The 18,309-nt window shown below is 36.6% G+C and overlaps 1 protein-coding gene across 3 annotated transcripts in view; it reads left to right on the top strand.

The window, feature by feature from the left end:
• RNGTT (RNA guanylyltransferase and 5'-phosphatase) overlaps window positions 1-18,309 on the top strand; it is a 178,346-nt gene that overhangs the window by 37,012 nt on the left and 123,025 nt on the right. For 2 of the 3 annotated variants that reach the window (XM_027644995.1, XM_027644993.1), the window contains exons 9-10: window positions 8,101-8,236; window positions 14,775-14,846. In XM_027644995.1, coding sequence (XP_027500796.1) covers window positions 8,101-8,236; window positions 14,775-14,846 — 208 coding nt within the window. The remainder of the gene's footprint in view (window positions 1-8,100; window positions 8,237-14,774; window positions 14,847-18,309) is intronic. The other variant, XM_027644994.1, reaches the window with a different exon arrangement.

The following is an 18,309-nucleotide window of genomic DNA, read 5'->3' as shown; positions in this document are numbered from 1 at the left end:
CAAGACAGTTTTAAGGCTTTAGGGAACTGATCATTTCACCCCAAGAAGACATCTTACAATTGTGAAAGTTAACCAGAAGCTGAACTCTTTTGAGGGTGGAGAATTGGTGGAGAATTTTGACATGTGACAAATACAGGTGCTACTGAACATAGTAAGAGATACACAAGTATACATTTACTTACTAAACAGCAGCCTAGTAACAGTATTTTAATATTGGGGGGAAGACATCTCGATTGTAGAAAATAAGTTTGGATCATTGATGAAAAGACTTTGCTTTAAATTTAAAACATTATGATTGTAATGAGAAACAAAAAAGAGATCAATAATGCATGTTTTCTCTTTATAAAATGACAGATTTGGTTAAATTAAGGGAAGTAGTTAATAGAAAGACTGAAGAACACAGTCAGAAGTGTAGATGAGGAATGACATTTCCTCTGAGTTCAATCTACCATTTTGATGGGAATTTTTATAAGGGAAAATTGGGTTTTCTGGTAGATCTCATGCTTCTGGACTTTGACAAAATTTCGATTTTTTTTTTTTTTTTTAAACAGAGATTGAGGCTAAGAAGTTTGTTAGAATTTTAAGATAGGTAAAGAACAGATTGAAAGAAAATGACAGTGGATGCTTTTGGAAGAAAATACATAAAAAGCCACAAGTGGAGATCCTGAATATTAATTTTGTATTTTCATTAAGAATTTTGAAACAGAATCCAAGTATCTTCTGACAAATGAGGGAGACAAGCCACTGAATTTACTGAGGAGCAGAATAATAAAACTAGGAGGATATTTAGTTGTAGAAAATGCAAGGTCAGGAATGAGAAATATTGAAGCTGGAGGCTGTTAATTGGAAATTACTGTCAGTCAGAATCTAAGGGATTTTCCAGTTTAAAATGCCGTGGAAACTGTTGATGGCAGACTTTAACCTAGAAATATGGGAGAGAAATATAAAATGTTGTTATACTTAGCACAGACTAACTTCCAAAGGCCTGTGTGTGTGTTTCTTAAAAAAATTATTTAGAATATGAACTGTCAAGTTGAATACAAGATTCTACAGCAGCTTATGTGTATTAAGTAGTGTTTCTTGCTGGTTGATACACTGTGTACTCGTGCAAATGAAAACATGTACAAGTTTGGAGAAGGTGTTTGTGATAGCTGTCAGTGTGCTGATTAAAAAGACATTGCTTTCCTTTTGTTTACACGCTGAAAATAATATTATAAGACGTCATGTAAGTTCCTTGTGGGTTTTTTTCTTGTATTCAGGTTTTATCATCCTTCAGGAGATAGAGTTTGAAGTAGCAACCACTGCTAGCAGCAATTAATAGAAGAAAGCAAACTGAGCCTTCCTCAGTTTATCAGGACTTCAGTGTGTATTGTTCCATCTGCCACAAGCCAACTTCAAACTTGTCTAATTTAAACTTACTCTAGATCCAAGACAGTCTGGATTTGGGTCAGAACATGGAACTGCAGTGGCGTAGTGACACAGATAATATACTACTGTCAGTGGATAGAGGGCAGTCATTAATTTTCATTCTCCTGGCCTTTTCTGCAGCATTTGATGTCTGGCAAGAAGTCAGTGCTTGCTTGCCAGGAGGGAGTGTCAGGGTCCAAAGTAAAGTGCTCAAGTGGCTTGGCCTCATCCTGGGTGATCAATCTACAGAGAGGCGACGCGCTCATGATTTTAAAGCGTTGCCAGTCATAAAAGGAAATTCAGAAATTAAAAATCATATCTGCAACAGGATTTCGCTGTTGCCTCTGCATCAGCGAACATATTAGTGATGCTAATTGCTATTCTGAGTTGGGTAATGCTTGTTTGTGTGGGAGGGCAGCGCTTTCACAAGACTGAATTCTAGGCTGTGTAATGAACTCACTTGGGAATGGAGAGCTGCCGTGTATTTTGTGCTTGGAGTTGATGATGGAATTTCTTACATTTTGCATTCTTTAATGTGATAATACAGACACAGGCATATTTAAAAAGGAAAATGAATAAAAAGCAGCAACAGCAGTACTGTGTCGAAATAAATAATCTTCTTTGATATAGCCTGTCTGAAGAAATACTGCAGGGCAAAGAAAGCTCCTAGAGGAGCTGAATTTTTAATCTTCCTTTAAAACAATATTTCTAATCCGTTTTCTACTTCTAGATTTTTTTCAGAAAATTACTTTTGTGTTAAACTCAGAAGATGAGGTCTTACAGTTTTGAGGAAGCTGTGCCATATTTTTTCTTATATTATACTTAAGGTTTTTAAAACTCCTATAGAGCACCAAATTAACATATATAACCTTATTGCTAAGATGGTTGCTGTGATTTTGGCTGAGAAAGAAATTAAACATACATAAAGCACATCACAAAACTGAAGTCAGGGGCAAAACTATTGTGAACTGCCAGGAGATTAGTTTCACTGTAAATATGTTTTGGCAGACACTACACCATGTGTTGTGATGTACTGTGCTGGGGGGTATTTTCATAGCCAGTTTTGTGAATCCTAAGAATCTGGGAAAGGTAGAGGACACATGTTGCAGTGGGTACAGGATTGGACTTGGAGCTTAGGAGATGCAGTTCTGTTCTTGTTCCTTAATCTCAATGACTCTGGGTTATGGGACACCAAGTAATTTGCCTTATTTTGCATTAAATAATATTTTCCTGAAATGTACTTTCAAATTTAATGGTGGAAAATGCTAAACATTCACATAAAGGAGAAACCTCAGTTTCTAACTTAGCATTTTCATTTCAGCTTCAAAATTGTGTAAAACTAAAAATGCACAACCACCACCAAAACAAACTCCACTGAAAATGGAAGTCTAATAAAATCATTCTTATAGTGTGTATTTGGGCCCAGCTGATGTGCACTGCATGAACAGGATATATGTGGAGGCAAATGAGCCTTTGAAAGAGTTGTCTTTATTTGGGTATGGTAAAAATAATTGATTTCCAAAGAGAAAACTTTATTTGGTTGTTGACATTTTTTAAAGTTTAAAGATTTAAGTTATTAATGCTCTGGTAGGTGATTTGGAGATCTGGTTGTCTAATACCAAGAGCTGTAGTTCTTTGCTAATGAAATTTTCATCCTATTTCCTGAATTATCATGTTAATACTAATGTCCAATTAGAATTAGTAATGGACCTTGCCTCAGGATCAGAAGTGAATGAAAAGTAGCTTCTAATGAAACTTCAGATTTTAGCATTTCTATGACTAGATATTTTATCTGCTTGTGAGTTTAATCTGTGTGGACAGTGTGACCCTTTTTTCTTTAACTCATCAGAACTTCTGTTTCAGTGGAAACTGGTTTGTAGTGGTTGTACTGACAGTTTGAAGAGATAATGGTTGTAGCTCAAACATGGTTCTGTGCTTCCATATATAGTTTTCAAAGGTGAATGAGCAGTTCTGTTATTGCTCTTATTACTGCTCTGCTTTTGCTCTTTTATTCACTTATCTGGTTTTACATTCAAATTGAGCCATCTAAAACAGGACCACATCATCTTGTGTACTTGCACAGAATCTAAAACAATAGGGCCTGGTTACTAATTGGAGCTTTTGGGTGCTCGCATAATAGGGGTAATTAGTAATAAATGTACAGCTGTAATAGCTGTACATTGTGGGCAGTACAATGCATGACAGTTAAGCTCCTATGTGCTGTCTCTGGTGAATGTATTTGAGAAATCATGTCTCTTCTTTCTCTGCCTGTGTGGTGTTGCCCAGAGGCATGCTCTGTATTCTGATTTAAATGCTTATCTGCTAATACCAAATTTTTTTTTTGTCTTCAAAGTCAGCACATGCCATTTCTCAGTAGCTCTCTGAAGTAAGGTATAGAATCATACAAATTCTAGAATGGTTTGGGTTGGAAGGGACCTTAAAGATCATCTAATTCAAGCCCCCCACCATGAGCAGGGATGTCACCTACTCGGTCAAGATGCTCAGGGCCCCATCCAACCTAACCTTGAATACTTCCAGGAATGGGGCATCCACAATTTCTCTGGGCAACCTGCTCCAGTGCCTCACTGCCCTCTGAGTTATATAATTGAGGTTCCTGGTGATCTTTGCTTAGGAATCTTTTGTATTCAGTCGTAAGATTTACCATTGTCCCTCTTATTTAGAATTTACAGTATAAACAGCTAACACTGACAAAAAAGAGAGAAATCATGGAAGAAGAGATGTAACAGTAGTGCTGTGGTTTCAGAGAGAAGGGATATTCCCACTAGTGGTTGATCGAGGTATCCAGCTACCAACTTCTAAGTAAATTTCCATAGATTTTATTTTGAGTGAAAGATCTAGAGAAAGTGATGGTAAATTCATTTTGATATTCAAGTAATAGATTTTGAGTAAATCTTCTGTATGTTGTCTGAACCTGTAGATGCTTTAGATGGCTGCAAACAAAACTTTTCACAGTTTGTGTTTTCATTTTTTTCAAAGCATTTGCAAGATCACTTATTATACCGCACAAGTATGGGGTACAATATGAAGATACAAGTATGGGGTTTTTTGAAGTGCTAGGTCTTGTGAAGCATTAGATGCTATCTTGTCAATGAAGCAAGTTACAAGGAAAACATGTGCTTAAACCAGCAGTGAATATGTGAGTGCAGATTGCTGCTTAAGTTTATTTATAGAATTAAAATTGAAGTAGAGTGCTTTTATTTCTGTTATTTACACACCTCTTCTTCTATTCCCATGGGTTCTTTTATTTTTGAGAAAAACATAAAATGTTCTTTTTAGTTAGTTTTAGTTTTGAATAAATTAGCTTGGTTTGAAAAATGAATTTTGTCTGTAGAGTATTCTTGCTTCTGAAGAACTGGTGCCGTGTTTTCTTATTGAATGTATATTAACTCTTTTTTCCATAAAGCATCTCATGTACAGCTTTCAGCTCTTCTAATGTTGTTTCTCCCCCCGCTTATATGAACTTTCTGCTCATATATGTCTGTTTTTCCCCAACTGATTTGTAGCATCTTGAAGTACTCATCTTGTGTGTGGAGAAACACTAGTTAAGCTGATGTATAGTGAATTATGATTATAGTCATAATACTGAAATAAAGTGTTTGTTTAAGCGGCACTGAGTCCTGCGCTCCTGAAGTCAGATCTGCTGATTTCTAGAGGGAGGATCTGTGCATGTCTATACTGTTTGCCTGCAGGGCTTCTGGGAGGTGCTTGCTGCTTTGTTTTGGCAGCAGAGATCCTGTGGGCATTACTTGTAAGAGCAGTGGTGAATTTTAGAAACAACTACTGATAGCTTGTTATTTCTTTATAACCAGGACCTTCCAAGGAGAAATGGATAAATTATGAAAAGTATTGTTCCTCCCCCATATGTCCAAAGACAAGTATGAAAAGTTCTTTGCCAAATGAGTTTTCAAAATATGCTTGCTAGCTTTCACAATATTGTGGTGTGGATGGGGAAACTGCTATAATCTTTTATGTTTAATCACATATTTTTCTATTCTGTACTGTCAGAGAAACTGTACTGCAATCCAAATGGGTTAGTTGCTCTGGGAAGATCTCTGTCCCTTCTCTATTTTTATCAGAGGCTGTTCAAGAACATTAAATGCTGTGAAATTTTAGAACCTTTGAACTATCTTGACTGTAGTACTCCTATTTTCTTTCTTTTTGGTTGTCAGTGATTTTTACTTCTTTTGCAGAATAAAACTTCAGTAATAACACTTTTGCTTTTAGCATGGGTGAAATGAATGGATCACTAAGAGAATAAGCTCAGGATAGGGTCACACTCTTAGTTTTGGTGTAGGAACACAAACATGGTCAGTTATGGCATGATCAGGCATCAGTTTGTTTACAACAGCTCAGGTGATAATTAGTAAATCTGACATATCTCAGATTTGACTGAGACACAGAACTTGGACCTACTTTGGATTTTGCATGTCAGCTTTGTCTCTTGTCTGTGATTATATTTTGCACTGGTGTTCAACCATGGTGTTTCCTGTGTGAACATTTGGACACATCTTCGTAGCTAGATTGTTCTTTTCACTGGTCTTACTAAGTGCAGTAGCATCTTGTTTGTTCCTAAGAGGCACTTTTCTGGTGTTTTTTGTTTTGAGCCTTCCAAGCCCCACAACAGTTTCTATCTTACTTTATCACATCAGATTCAAGGTTCTAGTCTTCGCTTTCAGCGCTTGCGGTATTTGAATCACAGAATGGTTTGCGTTGGGAGGGACCATAAAGATCATCTAGTTCCACCCCCCTGCCACGGACAGGGACATTTTCCACTAGACCAGGTGTCAGAGACTGAAATGGTTAATGATTTATGCATTCTAGGAGACTTTTGCAGGCTTTTGAGTTGCATGATACCTCTGATGAGCAGTCGGGCCCCTCCCTCCCTCCAGTGCTGAAGGTGTGAAGCCCTGAAAAGGCAAGAAGCCGAGCTCGCAGGCTTTTGACTGTTGATACATCTGATGAGCAATCAGGCCCCTCCCTCTCTCTGCTAATCTTGAAAGGCGGGAACCAGGCGAGACACAAAAAAAACTCAGCACAGACCCAGGAGTTGTTGGAGGCTCGAGGCATGACCCGTGATATAATAACTCATAACTTCTTAGAGTATGGGGGCTTCCCCCCTTCACCCCCAGCAGATCAAGGCCACCACTTCAACTGACAGACATGGAAGCATCGCTGGACCCCGTGGGCGGTGACTATATATATCTGTCCACTCTCAGCTTTTCTTTCCCTTACTCTCCCTTGCTCTTATCATGCCTTTCTCTCCCCTATGCATTTTCTTTCCCTCCCCAAAGGTTATCTCTGTGTCACATTGTTCTATGACAGCACCCAAACTGCTAGCATACCTGTCGATACAGAATTGTTAAAATAAACGTTACCAGTATATGTTTTCAAACACCGATTATTTAGTGTCGTTTCGCTTTAATCCACCCCAAAGGAATTGTTGATAAAACCTGGGTTACCCCCTCCGCCCCTTTTTTCCTGGGGCGGGTCGTAACACCAGGTTGCTCAGAGCCCCATCCAACCTGGCCTTGAACACTTCCAGGGATGGGGCATCCTCAGCTGCTCTGGGCAACCTGTTCTGGTCCCTCATCACCCTCAGAGAGAATATGCTCAGCACCTTCATTAGTTCTCATTCACTACCAAGATGTTGACTTATTGCACCTGGCCTTTGATACTAGTTTCTGCTGAAATTTCTTCAGTTTCCTGTCTCTGGTCAGAAGGTGTGTGTGCTCCTAGGCTGCTGCACAAGTTTGAGAAGACCTTTGTCTGTACAGCTGCCTTGTTATTCTTCCTGAAACTGTGGTTTAGTACTCTTTTTGTTTAGTACTTTACAAAGGTAACTTAGGTGTGTTACAGCTATTGTGCTGTTTAGCATCCCTTGTGGGTTTTGTCCTTTTTTTTCATTATTTTTTTCTGTTTATTTGTTAATTTATTTTTTGTTTAATATAGTACCTGTATACCCGTATAAAACAATCTTCTGTGAGATTAGCACAGAGACGTCTAAATTAATGACTTGGGCTCCCAAGTGCTGTCATAATGTAAAGAAATTTGTAGAAAATGCTTGTGTCTGGAACTGAAACAAGCTCACAAGCTACCGGTGATAGTATAGTAAGATTTGGGGTTTTCTTTGTGAGAGAAATGTACCGTGGCTAAATTTGTCGGTGTTTTAATGAGAAGTGGCTCAGTAGTTGGCTGGGACTTTTCAATGCTGCAGTGACAGCCAGCGATACAAAGGAAGGTTGGTTCTTTCAATGAAATTCTCCAGACTTATACCTGACAAAGTTCTGGTCCACTTAATAAAGGAAAAGCTGGAGTAAAAGATCTTTGCTCGAAATTTAACTGAATTAGCCTCATGTATTTCTTACGGTATTAAAACCTCTGTTATTTTTAATAGACTTTCAGGCATAATTTTAGCTGAACACAGCAAAATTCTTTTATGTATATATATATTCTGAACTTTTACCTTTGAAATATTTTCTTTGTGATAATTGCATTGAACTAAATTATCTGCTTTCCTGAGGCAATAGGTTTAAACTTTTAAGTGTGAAAAAGTTATTTTAATGTGCTTAATATCTGTCATGATTGCTTGTTTTTAGCACTTAATATAAAACAAAATAGTTGAGATTTTGGGGATGTACCTTTAACTATAAAATCTTAACATTGCATTTGCAGGTACATGATGCTGATTGATGGCAAGAATGAAGTTTATATGATTGATAGAGACAATTCCATTTTTCATGTATCTAACCTGGAATTTCCATTTCGCAAAGATCTTCGCACACATCTAACAAACACTCTTCTGGATGGGGTAAGCAGCATACTGTATAACTGTTGTAACAATTTCAGTGCTGTTTGCTTTTGTTCAAACAGGGCCAAATTTTTAGGCTTGGATTGGTGAATCATGGGATTTCAGGAGGAATATAGATTCAGTCACTGGCTAAATGTGGGAATCGCATTCCATAAGAAATTAACTACAGACTAGCAGTGATGACTGCTCAGGGGGGAGCTGTTTGTCTTTGAAATTAATCAAGGTATGGAGATGACACTCTCTGAATATGAGAAAAGGCTTGAAGAGAATCAAAAGAAATGATTGCAGAACCTCATCTGTTGCTACAGCTTTATATTTTGAAACAGTAAACATGGTCTATTTCATACAGCTCATGGAAATACTTCTAAAATTTGATAAAATTTTCATAATCTTTTGATCGACTTGTGAATTGATGTCTTTGTTTCTGTCATCTTTATTTTCAGCTGATCTGAATTATTAAATTATTTAGAAATGGCTTACTTTAATTTAAGACCAAAACATTTCTAAGTTATCGTGCTCATTTAAATTATTTAAACTTGCTAATGATCTTTTTGAGACAGTTGTAAAACAAGCTGTAAAATGTCTTTTGTTTGAAGACTGGGCTGGAGAATTCATGGTAAATTTTTCAGAACCACAAATTTTTCAGTAGCCACAAAAAAGAGGTTATTCCTTTCTTGACCTTTTTTATTTTTTTTTTAACATGAGCAAAAAAATTTGTTAGCTCTTACACTAAATCCCTGTCAGTGCAGATCAGTGCAGTTTCCTGTTATGTTTCAGTAGCGTTGGAGGCTCTATACATCGCTGCAACTCCTGCTTGCTCTGAAGTATTGAATACCTGAGATGATATTCCATATTGGTCTTCTGAAGCCTAATGCACTTCTCAAACACAGGAGACCATATTGTCATTATTAACTTTCTTTCCTTTCTCAGGCCTTTGATGTCAGTATTCTTCTTGAAATGTCACTTCTGTGAATGATCTGTCTTACTGAACACACATTTACATGTGAAGCATGTATAAATTGAACCTGTGAGGATAATTACTGCAAGGACTGATGTACTGTCTAGGGGACAGAGAAGCAGATAATGGAATATTTTCCACCATCTCTGCTTCACTGAAAAAATGAGAGCATAATGCAAGAAATGCAATGCTGTCAGCTGAGAAGTGGTTGCTCAAGCTATCATGTCTGGTAGGAGCCTCTTCAGCGAGGCAGCTTCCTGATGACATACATAATATTATTCTTAATGACATACATTAAGTTCCATACTGTTGAGATTAAAAGCCTGGAACTTTTTTTTTTATGATGCTCCCTCTAAGGCTCTTGAGAAAGTGTCTGGTGTCCATATGGTGCAATCCTAGGTGTTCTTGAGGGAAATTGCTGCTCTTTTATTTATTACTTATTTTTATTTCAAAACAGCTTTTTTAGTGAAGGTGGTGAATATGGACGTAGTAGAAGATGAGGATATTGAGATATGAGTGTAATGTGGGGCATGGGAGAAGGTCTCTGATCTGGTGTGTTGTGTTTCCCAGATTTAAGTCTCTTAAGAATAAATTAAGTTCTGTCATGTACCCAGGACATGAACTATAAGTTTGCTTAATTTGTTGTTCCGTTAAAGTTTGACTGTTACAATGCATTTTGGTATTTCCTGGCATAAAATCAGTCAGATTTGCCCCCCTCCATGTTTTTTTCATGAAGTGGAAATTAAAATGACATTAAATGAACAAGTATCCTGAATGAAGTACTCTGAGATAAAACTAAAACCTTTCAGTGGATGAATACTTTTCGTAGTACATATTTCTAAATTTATTTTAATATGGTCAGTTAAATAAAAAGCTGTTGATAGAATATATCTTTTTTTGATTGAAATTCCTTTCAACAGATTTGAGGATAAGATTTGCCTATTATTTGAAGCATCAGAACAGCTTAACTTTGTAATTGAATATTTGTTGAATGTTGGTGCCAAATGACAATTTCTGTGAATGATCCTTTACTTTGGATATATGCACGATTTATTTTATTTTATATTTTAAATGCATGAGAAGAAGAAGTTGGCTTTTTCTGTATTAACATATTTTACTAACTAGAGCTTGAAGGGTTGTTGAAGTTAATTCTTTAGCTGCAGGTTGAAGTAGTTCATACTTACTGTCCTTGAAGTATCTATCTCTCTGTCAGGAAATGAGTATAGGATGTGGTGGCCCAATTGACACTGCTTTACAGTAATCTTAAAAATACGAGAAAGAAGGAAAGAGAAAACAGAAATATCAGTGCCATGTGGCAAAACTACTGGTTTTAAGAATACAAAAGATTAGGTCATTCCCCCTTACTTTATTTAGAATGACAGTATATATGAAACTTTCATAAAGGCAATTTCCATGCATTCAGGGATCTATTAACTTGCTTTAACGGTTCTGGTGTCAGCCTTTCATGTGGTTGTCTTTGAGAATTTCAAACGCATTTATGGTTCACTTCAGGCTGAAATTACTTGCAAACAGTTCTTACTGTGATCAGTAACATCTTTGATGATGACAGATCTCCTGCAATACTCTGTGCTCATCTCCAGCTCTTCAGTTGCAGTTGTTCTCCTGGCATGGAAGAAAGTTTTCTGCAAAGCTCATTAAAGCTAATTTGAATATTACTTACAGGTGACTAGTATAATATGAATTATTCCTGTAGAAGCCAAGTGTTTTATATCCATTCTGTTACCTGAGGGAACGCATAGAATTTTGTTCAACTGTTTTGGCTGTCATGCAAGAAAACTAATTAGTTATTTTCAGAAACTTTTGTTGCATTCTGCTTAGCTTTTAAACAGTTGAGTAGAAAATGCAGAGGCATTCTTTGGCTTGAATTACATTTTACGATTTTAATACAATTTTTTATCTATTTTATTTATATATAAAATATTGTTCACACTTGAAGACTTAGGATGGCCAAGAATTCAGAAAACAGAGAACAAGGTAGAGGTTTATTTATGTTTTTATATCAGTACAGACCTCACTTATTTTTAAGCTCTCTGAGAAATGGCATAACTTAAAACTTTTTGAGTTTGCAAAAGCTGGTGAAAAATAGATTTATGCAAAGTAGATTTAAAAAAAAAGGTGAAAAAAAAAAGGCTGTTTTAATTCCTGAAATACAGCAGTGACTAGAATTGTATTAAAGGTAAATGGACAAAGGAGGAGGAAAAGGAATAATAAATGTATTATTAGATCTGATTCCATACTCTACATCAACAAAAAAATACATTCTGCAAGTGGCTGGTAAAATTAGGTCCGTTGCTTTGTGCTTAGATTTTGGATTATTTTAAGTCCAAGGTAACTCTCTAGATATGTGAGTTAAGGTAAAAAGTCCGTGAGCTATCAGTCCAGTCTCGTACTTGTGCAGCTAAAAGCTCTTAGTGCAGTTGCAGTTTCTAATACACTGTACCACTGCTCTGCAGCACCAGGAGGTTAAGGAGAGTAACAGCAGTGCAGTGTTGCCAGGTGACATTGCAGAAACTGATCACTGCACCTTGCTCTGCAGGCCCACAGGTTAAATGAATACCTAAACTAGCAGCTAAAGGACAAGTCATAAAGATCATACTGACTAACAGAGGTAATTTTAAACTGGCTATAAATCTACATGGAGTCTATAGAAGGGAATGCACGAATGCACGTGTGCCTCATGGATACTTTTATGTTCTATTAACATGTCATGTGAGTGGATTTGGGTTTAAGTTTTGACTTATCTAAAAATTAGCTTAACTATAGTTTTGCAGTATCAGGTTGTTGCTCAGGTCAGAATGAGTGAGTTTGATTGTGGTCAGTCCTCAAATACTACATTTTCCCAAACTCTCTGAACTGGCCTCTGAGGAGGTCTATTCCTTGGGGTGTTTTTCAATTCTGATAATTTCAAGGAAGATTCTGAAATCAGACTGTAAAATAATTATGTGTTAGAGCATTTCCAATCTGAACCTTATGCTCACTTTACAGCTTTTGCTTTATGACAGTTGTATTGGCGTAACTAATGGAGCAGGGAATGTTGTTGTCATGATGGAGATGAGCAGTGCAGGAATTTGTCATCTCTACTTCTAAGGCATATTGTGCTATTGTTTCTTTGCTCTGGTAGCTGGGATTTCAGTCAGGATGTCAAAGAAAACAAGAGGCAGGGGAGGAAGAAAAGTGGGGATGTGAGGAAAAAGGTTTTATGTGATCAGTAATAGAATCAAAAAGGTTTACACATGTTTGGAGTAGAGAAAAGGTTTCTTTATAAAATTAATTCTGAATTAAAAATAAACATTCCAGAAGATGTTTAAAAGTAGTTCTTGGTCCTCTTGGATGTATTTTATAATTCTTCTTAAACTGAATATCCAGAGATTCAGATTTTGAAAATTAGGCATAAAATCTCGTAATACCAGGCATTGAAATATTTTCAGGGTTTTGCATACAAATGCTAGATTTGCATCAAAGCTGAGGCTCTGAATATGCATGCTGAGGAAGTGAGTCCTTAAACCTTAAATACGTGTTCAGTTAAACGTGTTTCAAAAATTTGTTTCACCTGTCAATTAGATTGAAACGTTAAAGAAATAGCTTTTTTTTTTTTTAGTTTTACTTTATTTGTTTCACCTGATTACTATCAGGTGGGTTTTTCCCTGTATTTCCCCCCACACACCCACCCCCTACCCCTTTCGTTATATCCTTACTCACTCTTCCAGGTTTGTACATTATGCCTTCTGTCTCTTGAGTTGTACCTAGTCCATCTGTTCTTGCACTTAGTTATAAAATTTATTGTCCGAGAAGGCATTGCAGTGTTGCATCAGCTGTTCCTTTGATAGCTCACCAGTGTCTTACCTAAATATTGGAAACTAGCAGAATGACATTTCATCGCATTACCTCTATGTGGAACATTATGCAAATGTTTTTTGATAGTACCTATGACTTAATATTTTTTAGAGTTAAGAATAAGATATTGTAATGTTACAAATAAATGTTTTTCACTCATTAAATTTATTTTTAATTTTGAATTTTTAAATTATGTGTGAAGATGTGTATGGTCAGTTCAGGTAGTCATTCACAACACCTGTGAATGCAGCATTTGGTTGTGAAAGCCCAATCTCTGTCTCAGTGTTCTGTTCACAGAAGATGAGATTCCAAAATATAAAGTAGGCAACTTACAGTTCCTAATGTTTTTGTGAACAACACGTTCGTGTCTTCTAGTGTAGTTTTAAATGCTTCAAGCTTTGTGTTTTCTTTAAAACAAATCTTTTTACAACTGCTTGCTTATTTTTCAAAGCAAATTGCGGTTAAATACTAGGTACAATTCAAGAAGCTTGTTATTGTTGTGCAAACTGAAAATCAATCTTACATGAGTCAGTCAGACTCTTGTTTGGGTTTATTTTGTAAAATGTATGGATTCTAAAAGAAGTTAAAAGGTTGTAAGGCATAAAATTGCTACTAACCTAGCAAGAAACTGGCTAAACAAAATTAGTTTGAATTGATGTAATGTTCTTTTTTTGAATAATTCTTGATCTCATGTTTTCATCTTGTTACAGTGAACCGTTTTCATGTTTTTGAATTCTTTTATCTTTTATGTGTGAATTTGGATTTTAACTCGGTATTTTCAGGAAAAAATCCTTAGCAGATTATTAACTTTGCTAATTTATTAGCCAAGAATCAGGTAGGGGAGGGGGGCAGGGAGAAGATTGGTTGCATTTAGAGAAGTGAATAATTTGAAGTTTTCTGGAAAAGACCTACCAATAGTTGAATGTTACTGTTTTCAATCATGACTAATCGATATGAAACTAAATATTCTTTATTAGTTCATCAAACTAATAAATTATGTCTAATTCGTATCATAGAAAGCCTGAGTTACAGATGTAAGCACCAGCATGTAAGGTGTCTATATTTTTGTATGTACTATTAAATTCAGGAAACACTTTTGTGTTTGGATGTTGATTGTCAATATTCTTTCCCTAGCTGACATATTTCCAAGATGATTTCCAGTACATATTGAATGTTAACATGTGATACAGAGAGTATCTGTGATATTTCCATTTGAAGGAACCATACTGTTTAGTCACAGTGCAATGTTTAAGCAAATTGCAGTTCTCACTGCTGCCTAGGATGCTGTTAAAATGAAAAGATCCAACCTGAGCATAGAAAATGAATGTGAATGCTTGTTCTTTACATCCTTGCTGTTGTGCTTCTTATTGTGGTCAAGATTTCCAATAGTGCTTTAGGATTGCAGTTCTTACTGCGATTTCTAAAAGCTCATTATTCACTCGAGAAAGGTAGTGATTTCAAAATCTGTGGGGAAACTAATGTAAAAATGCTGCAGATCAGAAGCCTTAGTACAGCTTCCTGATGGTTTTTTATATGCTTCATGAGAGACTTTTAAGACCACAATAATATTTTTATAATCTTGACCTATTGTATAATATTTTTTGTAATAAAGATGTGGCCAGTGTTTGATTGCATCACGCTTGCAGATATGTGCACTAAGTATAAATGTGCCAACATTCTTCTATATTCATGAATAAATGTCCATGTCATCTCTTTTCTTTTAAGGAAATGATCATTGACAAGGTTAATGGACAGGTTGTCCCTCGGTACTTGATATATGACATTATCAAGTTTAATGTAAGTACTTTCAATTTTATTGGTTATCATTAGTTATTGATTCTTACTTTAATTTTAATCTTATTTATATAAGAGCTCCAAAGTAAATTTAAACACCAAAAGCCTTTGGGTGTTTTTGCAACTCAATAACAAGCAATGCATCAGAATTAAGATTGAAAGCAGCCTTACAGTATGTGTCAATTTATTTCCACCTGCTCAAGAAAAAAGTGGCGGTTTGAAACAGTCTGCTAAACACTGTTGGAATATTTCCCGTTTCTAGAGCATGTTTGAACTATTTAGGCGGTGAAATCAATAGGGCATGAAGAAGTTAGCCTGTAAGTGGTGTATTTGTTACCAGAGCATCACAGTACTTGTTAGGCTGCTCTGTCATCTCCTTCTCAAATTTCTGTTTGAAACCAGGCAACTGGCCCTCTGCTAAGTCCTCAACAGCAGGCTCTCCTGATGGCACAGGCTGTAAGAAAAGTGTGTAAGAAAGAAATATATTGTGGAAGTTGTGGAAAGGGAGAATAAAGTCTATGAATAAAGTCTTTGTGGTCACAAGAAAGAGCTGTTAAACAACACTGAAAATAGGAAACTTGTTTTCTGTAAACCAGCTTTCAAATATGGTAAAGGTTTGAATGGGCTCTTGTTGGTGTCTTTTATAGATTTATTTTTTTTTCATTGTAGCTCATGTGTTACTGTGTTTTGGATTTGCAAATCAGCACAGAACAGTGCTGATAACGCAGGTATGGTTTTTGTTACTGCTGAGCAGCACTTGCACAGCCTTAAGCCCTTTTCTATTTCTCACCCTACCCCGCCAGTGAGAAGGCTTGGGGTGCACAAGAAGTTGGGAAGGGGACACAGCTGGGACAGCTGACCTCAACTGACCAAAGGGACATTCCATACCATATGGTGTCATGGTCAGCATATAAAGCTGGGGGAAGAAGAGCAAAGAGGGGGATGTTTGGAATTAAGGCATTTGCCTTGCCAAGTCACCATTGAGTGTGATGGAGCCCTGCTGTCCTGGAGATGGCTAAATGCCTCCCTGACCATTGGAAGTGGTGAATGAATTCCTTACTTGGCTTTCTTTGCATGTGCAGCTTTTGTTTTACCTTTGAAACTCTCTTTATCTCCACCTTGGGTTTTCTCACTTAGACCCTTTTCATTCTCTCTTCCCATCTTATTCTAGGGGGCGAGTGAGCAGCTGTGGGAATCTTAGCCACCTACTGTAGTTAAACCACAATGTGTTAAATTTAGTCACTAGATCTGTGACTAAATAGCCCATGGAGAAAACACTTAATGCTTCTGGAAAAACAAAATTATTATTTCAGTGCACCAAACAGGACAAGAACAGTATTAGTAAACCACAGAACATTTCAGACTTTCTAAACTACAGTCTTGAGTAAGATACTAGTCAGCTCAATCACTCAGTGTAAGTGGGAATTGCAAATGTAGGCATGGTACTAGTCACCACAAATTGGTATTCTTGGAAGTGTAGTCATACTGTGAATTAGGCCAGCTGCTTTTAAAAGTAGTAGTTTGTGGGAATAAGTGTTAGATTAGGACTAGAAGCTTTCTGTTAACACATTTAAATTCTGTATCTGGATGTCCTTTCTCTAACCTTTTCTGTAAAGTAGGTGTTAGTTTCCTGGATTTCTCCTATGATTAAGACTTTTCCCTAAACAAGAATTCCATGTAGTCTGAAAAATAGTCTTCTACAGCCACTCTTGAGTTCTCATTTTTCCTTTACATTTTCTTACCTGTTCCTCCTCCTGTGATTCCATGTTTCTTTACCTTCATGTCTTTCCTCGTCTCTGCACTCCTTTTGTGTCTAACCTGCCATTAACTGCTGTTACGCTTCCTTTAAAATATACATGCAGGGTAAGAAGTGTACAGTCTCCTCCGTCCATCAGTTTGGGATGTGCATATACTCTTCTAGCAAAATAACACTTTTTGGAAGTCATAATTATTTTGGTGAGACTTTTTTTTGTGACGGATGGGGAGGAAACCCACATTTGTAGTGAAGTGCCCAGACTTACCATGATGAATCCCAGTTGGCAAACAGGAAGAATGATCAGAGGATTGTCAACTTTTGGGAAAAGTCTCCTGTTGAGCAGGGCTTTAAATGCTTTAAAACTTGTTTGGTTTTGTTCGTTTGTTTGTTTTTTAAATGCTCTGGGAATGAGAGAGAGGAGTTAGTTACTACGTAATACTTTTTTAATGTGAAGGACAAATTAAGATAATGTTATCAGTATGAGTACAAGCAGGGCTTTAGCTGCAAGAAGTTATTAGTAATGGCCCTACTACAAAGATTAAAAAGCACAGCAACTTTTAGGTTAATTTTAGAAGCTTAATTATAGAAATGGGCACCCAAGGATGTTTGGCTTGGCAAGAAATGATCAACAGAATTTTGTCACCGAGAGAGGTAAATGTATTAAAAACTTGTAATTGGCAAGAAAGGATAAGTTCCTATTTCAGTTGTGCAAGTTAGATTTGTGTTCATTTTTCTAGCAGATCTTCAAATCAGATAATTACACAAAGCACCAGTCCAGTTCAAAACCAAAACATTCTCCCCCCCTGTGCCCACCTTCCCAAACAAACAGTGCCCCCTGCCTCTAATTCAAAAATCCTCAAAATCAACTTGACGTAAGAGGTTAGTCTGAAATTTGGTATTGTTCCCTTGGATCATGAAAGTAGTTGAGTCTTCTTGATGGTGAATGAGGGAATTACTGTACTCACTATCCATCTTGTGATAAGATTTCCAGCATGTCCCCCTTTCACAGTGACCCAACATACTCTGCTCTTGGAGATGCGACTTCATGGAATGCAATCTGTGGAAATGCACATACAAACCCCATTGACGAACACCTTTGCTGAGGCAAACCTCGTGTTTTAGTCAAATATAGCAAACTAGAGATATTTTCACCTGAACTTATTCTCAGATGGTCAACCTGTTCTGCTAGCTGAGTGTTGCGAAGTTGTCTGGCTTTTTCAGAATATTCCTTCTGAAATATTGCATTCACAAATTCCACAGTACATCCCAAAGACTTATGTACACTATTAATACTCATGAGAATTTGTGTGCTAGGACCACCAGTACTAACACAAAAATACAGAAGTTAGTCCTAAAATAAGGAAATATATAGTTTTTCAGAATGCAGCATGTAGTATAGTAAGATATATGTCAACTTGTGCCCCTCAGGATGACTATAAATAATGTACATAACAGCAAAAGCTATCAACATGTGTACAAAAAAAAGGAATTAAATTTCAGATCACGGTAAAATAATGTCATATAATTCAAAATTTCCCTATGTAATTTACCGTAATATCACTTTGAATGAATCTCAGTATATTTGACCAGCATTATTATTGTGCTTCAAAATTACAGTGTACTCTAATCTTGTATTTATTTGAGTTCTTCATTATCTTGGCCTTAGGTGGCTAAGTAGTGTTGAAATTCCTGTTTGGAAGTGTAGCAGTT

This window comes from Corapipo altera, unplaced genomic scaffold, assembly GCF_003945725.1.
Source record: "Corapipo altera isolate COAL_440 unplaced genomic scaffold, ASM394572v1 2, whole genome shotgun sequence".
In the NCBI taxonomy this organism is placed as follows: domain Eukaryota; kingdom Metazoa; phylum Chordata; class Aves; order Passeriformes; family Pipridae; genus Corapipo; species Corapipo altera.
Note: the sequence above shows the minus strand (reverse complement) of the source record. Positions and strands in the feature narration are given on the sequence as shown.